Source organism: Pteropus alecto, unplaced genomic scaffold, assembly GCF_000325575.1.
Source record: "Pteropus alecto unplaced genomic scaffold, ASM32557v1 scaffold39, whole genome shotgun sequence".
Classification (NCBI taxonomy): domain Eukaryota; kingdom Metazoa; phylum Chordata; class Mammalia; order Chiroptera; family Pteropodidae; genus Pteropus; species Pteropus alecto.
Genome location: NW_006443568.1, coordinates 10,917,412 through 10,922,821, shown reverse-complemented (window position 1 = coordinate 10,922,821; position 5,410 = coordinate 10,917,412). Strand labels below are relative to the sequence as shown.

General features: G+C 41.6%; 1 protein-coding gene across 8 annotated transcripts in view; it reads right to left on the bottom strand.

The window, feature by feature from the left end:
* Positions 1 to 3,383, bottom strand: part of SRSF10 (serine and arginine rich splicing factor 10) — a 14,909-nt gene extending 11,526 nt beyond the window's left edge. For 3 of the 8 annotated variants that reach the window (XM_006924434.3, XM_025041285.1, XM_006924432.3), the window contains exons 1-2: positions 3,156 to 3,381; positions 1,674 to 1,778 (exon numbers count right to left, since the gene is read on the bottom strand). In XM_006924434.3, coding sequence (XP_006924496.1) covers positions 1,674 to 1,778; positions 3,156 to 3,220 — 170 coding nt within the window. In that variant the 5' untranslated portion in view covers positions 3,221 to 3,381. Of the gene's footprint in view, positions 1 to 1,673; positions 1,779 to 3,155 lie in introns of all 8 variants that reach the window. The other 5 variants (XM_025041284.1, XM_015598858.2, XM_025041283.1 and 2 more) reach the window with 5 other exon arrangements.
* Between the last annotated feature and the right edge of the window lie 2,027 nt (positions 3,384 to 5,410).

Below are 5,410 nucleotides of genomic sequence, written 5' to 3'. Positions count from 1 at the left end.
TTAAAAACAAAGCCAGATATAGCTTTTATCCTCTCTGTAACAGAGCTTTGCAACAAATTCCCCTAACTGTCCTTGATCACTGGCCCTGTGGGAGTAGCAGTTTTCTGCATTTCCTCATTAAGTCTCACTAGGACTCTGCTAAGTTTCAGGAGACGCATTGAACTTAAGCAATAAATTTTCCTAGCCTCAAGTCCACAGCCCAAACCCCTGTTGCTGCGGGGAGATGATCTCAGTGAAGTAATGCCACCTGAAACATTGGCCCAGGGAATGATTTCCAAGATACTTATTAGGTACCCATACTAGGGATAAGGCCTTCTGCAATCCATTCAAGGCCAACTGATCACATGTGCTAAAGCAGTGCAGGGCCAGTAGGCTTCACAGACCCTAAGTTCCAGAAATTAAAGAGTTATGTGTGCGCCCTGTAGCAGCCCCTTAAAAATCTTATCTATAAATAGGTAGTTTCTCTAGAACGGACTCTACATGATCATCAGAGCTGTTTCTAAGTAGTACCCAGTGCATGCACCTGTATTCCCTTTAAGCATGGCTCTGTGGAGCCGGCTTGACCCCAGAACCTCATGCTACTCCAAAGAGCACTGCCTACTACCCTATGGCATCTGACCACCTGGTCCAAAACAGAAATATGCTGAATTTAAGCTTAACAACATTATATCCTAGAATACTTTAACTTGAGAAGCTAAGAGAGTGCATTTATACAAGACCACAATCACAACATCAAAGGCCCACATAAATCAAGTTATAGGTTTTGTCACTAGACCAAACCAGAATTTTGAAAATTAACTGCTTACAAACCATAAAAAAAATAAAAAAAATAAAAATAAAAAAAGAAGGAAAATAGTTATTCTGTAGGATACATCAGGTATGACTCCTTTAATCTTGGCCATCATTCAACTTCATCTTGACCTTTAACTCTTTAAGTGCTTGTCAGAAGGACTTGTCATGAGATGCTTGGCCAAATATGACAGATGGCTTTATCTTTAACTTTGAAAAACAACCTTTTCCCCCTTTTGTAGATAAAGCGAGGCTTTGTCTCCCATTAGGCTTGTCCTTCTTCCAGCTTTTCTTTATTTTTTCTTTTCCCAAACTCTCCCTTCTCTTCAAGCCTGATCCTTAAGAGGTCTTTGGCTTGTCTACTTTCCTTAAGTGTTGAACTCTACTCTAAAGGTTCTTTCATGCTTTCTCTTTGGGGTCGCCATAACTGTACAGCTTTACATTCTCTGAGGTAACAACAGAGGACAGCAAATTAGGGGACAATATTAAAGAAGTTTACCTCATTGTTATACAATTTGTTTTGATCAAGTGATTCAAATTAACAAACAAGAACACCAAACTTTAATTGCTAAGCACAAGAACATATTAACTTTAATTTGACTTATATTAAAGGTGGTAGAAACCAGTGTATTCAAATTTAAATCACATATTATAATCATTGTTTTGAGCTTCAGCAGTATAAATGGGAATTTAAATATTTTACTATTTTTGGATCAACTTTAAGAAATAGAGCAATGTGTGAGAATTAATTTTCAAAAATTTGAAGACATTAAGACATTTATTAAAGGACAAAAATAAACTACTTTTTAGATGTTACCTCTTACATAAACTTGAATTTCAAACTTCAACACCCCTCACTAATCAGCCATCTGAAGAAAGGATATTGAACATAAGCAAATCCTCTTGGACGGCGAGTGTAGAAATCAAGTGGAACATACACATCAACTATAGGACCATAACGACCAAATTCGCGGCGTAAATCTTCAGACCTAAAACATTATAAAAAGACCCCAAGTTTTTATGTTCACTCCCTAAAAGAGTTTCTTTGTAGTATCTCAATTAATGAAAGGGGCTGTGCTGGGTCCTTGGGTAACCTGAAACATACAAGCTTTCTAACTATCAACACTCAGAGCCAATCTTAAGAACCTACAAAAATGTAAAGGTAGCCTATGCCCCAAGATGTTGGAAGATAAAAATGCAGTTTATGATAAAGTCTATTACTGTTTTATATTAATGGGAAAACAACAGATATTTACAGATATTTGATCGCAATTTATCTGCATTTTACCCACATCCTTCATTTTTCAAAAAGTAGTAATAGGTTGTATATGAGTACTGCTAGTTTTTCTTCTACTGTTTCAAGTTAACTCTAATTCTCTGAAAAATGCCAAGCACTTATTTTTACCCCCAAATTTTAGCGACAGGGTTAGATACGTGGTTGGTATAGTATGAAAGACAAGTCACAAATATATATAACTCCTCATGTCAAATGACATAAAGGAGAAATTTTTCTAGACACTTGAATTATCACTATTGCTTACTTTCCTACTTTAAGGGCAGAAAAATGCAAATCACAAAAGGTTACCAAAAATATCTGACTTTTTGGCGGACAGTGATTATTTGTGAAATATAAAGTCTCGTTTTGTGATAAGATCTCTTTCAAAAAATTCTGACAGCAACTCCAAGCAATTAAGGGAATTTGTGAGAACAAAGGCACGGTCTAAATTAATCCAATTCAGTAATCCACGTTCTCACGGCAGAGGCTTCTTAAACCCTCCTTCTCAAAGAGTAACTAGTATTTCCGGGAAATGGGAAGAACTAGTTCTTACCGTTTAACTGAAAGAATTTGCTGTACCAAATCTCAATATTCCCTTTCTCCAAACATCTCCATTAAAAAAACCACAACTACAACACAACAAAAACAGGGTTGCAAATGCTTCGCTACAATCTCACCTCCACCCCCGTCATTTCGCTGCAACATTTTTAACTTAAAAAAAAAAAAAATTCCCTAGGCGAGGGGGCGGGCACCCCAAAGAATGTGAACTTGAAATCAATGGGGAGCGGATATTGGCCGCTGCAGGAGGTGGATGCGCTGAGACGTAGCTGGAGAAAGGAGCCCTGAACTGCGTAAGGGAACAAAAACCCCGCCACGCGGCCCGCGCTGCCCGCGGCAGCCCGGGAGGACAGAGGGCACCGCCTTCGCTCCCACGCGGCTGCTGAGCCGGCGGCGCGGCCTAGTTTGGGCCCGAAAGCCAGAGTGGGGCCCGCCATCTTCGCCCCTTCCCCTCCCCCGGTCCCGCACACGGGTCCTCTCCGAGCACTTGCGGCCTCCCCGCAGAGGCCTGGAGTACCTCCCTTGTACTTACCTGGTATCATCGGCCACGTTTCTTACGAAGAGAGACGTGTTGGGGGGGCGCAGGTAGCGGGACATAGCGGCTGCGTAAGTCTCGACGGGAGTACTAACGGGCTCAGCAAACCGTCCACGGCTCCGGCGGCGGAACCTCAGGCACACACAACCAGAGAGCTCCGCTACGACAACTGCCTCTTCTCGCGAGACTTCACTCCCGCCTCCAACTCCCTCCTATCTGGGCGCAACGCCGGGACTGGCAACGGTCCTTTCCCGCGAGATCATTCGGCGTGCGCCTGCGCATGCGGAAGGCTATAGGGTACGTGCCGCAGCCTGGATCTCATTCATTGGCTTCTCGTGCTGCCACCTCCCTTCTTTGCAGCCCGCTCTTTCTTTCTTTAATGCCTTATTTTCCCGCCCTTTTCTGCCTTCCACCGCTTTCCCCCTTCTCCCCGCCAAGTCAGGAGCAGATGTTTTAACCCCTGCGATAAACTTTATAGTTATTACTAACTGGGCGGAGTTTTAAACCTCATTATTCAGAGAGATCACCATAAGATTTCCTGTGTGATCCAAGTTATGCTCTGGCTTTTTTTCGATCGCCGACCAGCAAGAGAAGAATTACAGCTTCTATTGAGTGTGAAAAGAGTGTGTGTCCTTGCAGAGATGGGTCTTTCTTTCCAGTGCTCTCTGCACGCCTGTGCACTCTCCCTGAGGGCCTTTGCTCAGGCTGTCCTTTGCCCACACCCTTCTCAGACATTTCCTCAACTATCCATGCTGTTTCCTCCTGATTAAAGGCCATTCTCAACCTTTTGGTTGAGAATGCAAACCTCACATCTTAGTTTCAACTGTCATCCTCAGTGTACTCTCTGTTGCTAATGGCTTCCTGTCTATGCATCATTCCTGTATTGCAGTGGTTATCCAACTTTTTGGTTTCAGAACCCCTTTACAAAGGGTTTACATAACTTATAAATTATGGAAGACCCCAAAGAGCTTTGTATATGTGGATTATAGCTATTAATATTTACTGAACCAGAACTTAAAATGGAGAACATTTTGACTCAATAGCACACAAACAGACATTGCACTATCCTTCATTATATATCATGTAGCATCTGGAAAATTTCACTCTATTTTTGAGACATTGAGCATTAAAAAGGCAAATAATGTATAGTTTTGATCTTGGAGATCTTGAAAAGGTGCCAGGGATCCCTCCCAGCCCGCACTTTGGTAACTATTCTCTGCTCCATCCAACTTAACTCGGAGATGGGGGCCACCTTTCAGAATGCCTCTGGCATGTAGCACTTTGCCAAACAGATAACAGGGACATAAGTCCTGTTTAATTATACGAATTTTTATTTTATAAAAGGCCGTAAAAGCATTATTTTTGCATCAATCAGCACCCAAAGCAATTGAATGATTCGACATGGGTGGTGATAGTTGTGCTCTCTAATAGAGCTATTGTTTTTCTACATTGGCTATTATATGTCAGACATTGCTAGATGCTGGAAATTCAGTGATGAAAATCATGGAGGTTATGTTTCCATAGAAAATAAGCAAGTAAACACTAACTAATTGCAGATTTATAATATGAGACAGTGATGTGATAGGTTTGGGTTAAAAAAAAATTTTTTTTTAAACAGCGGATACTGTTGACCCCAAGAAAAAATATACCTGCCCTGTAGTCATAGAGTCTAGCAGCAATTGCTGACAGTAGCCTCTCACACACACACACACACACACACACGGCATATCAGGGAGTAAACACTAACTAATTGCAGATTTATAATATGAGACAGTGATGTGATAGGTTTGGGTTAAAAAAAAATTTTTTTTTAAACAGCGGATACTGTTGACCCCAAGAAAAAATATACCTGCCCTGTAGTCATAGAGTCTAGCAGCAATTGCTGACAGTAGCCTCTCACACACACACACACACACACACACGGCATATCAGGGACACACACACACGGCATATCAGGGAAAAACCACAGACTGCTGCCAAATCTTCTGCACTGCATACCTGCCTGCTAAGCTGACCCTATAAAGAAGTTCCTGGAATCCTTTCAGCCACAATGGTCTGAGACCTGCCTGTCCAATTGGAGCTGCACAACTATATCCTAATTTGCATCTTTGCTGACCAATCCATAACCACCATTTACGATGCTCGAAGCTGACCAATCAAGACAATGTTATTTGGACCAATCAAACTGTGGAAATTTGGATCCTTCATTTGCATAAAAATGGACCGGGGCTGGTACTTTATAAAAAATGGAC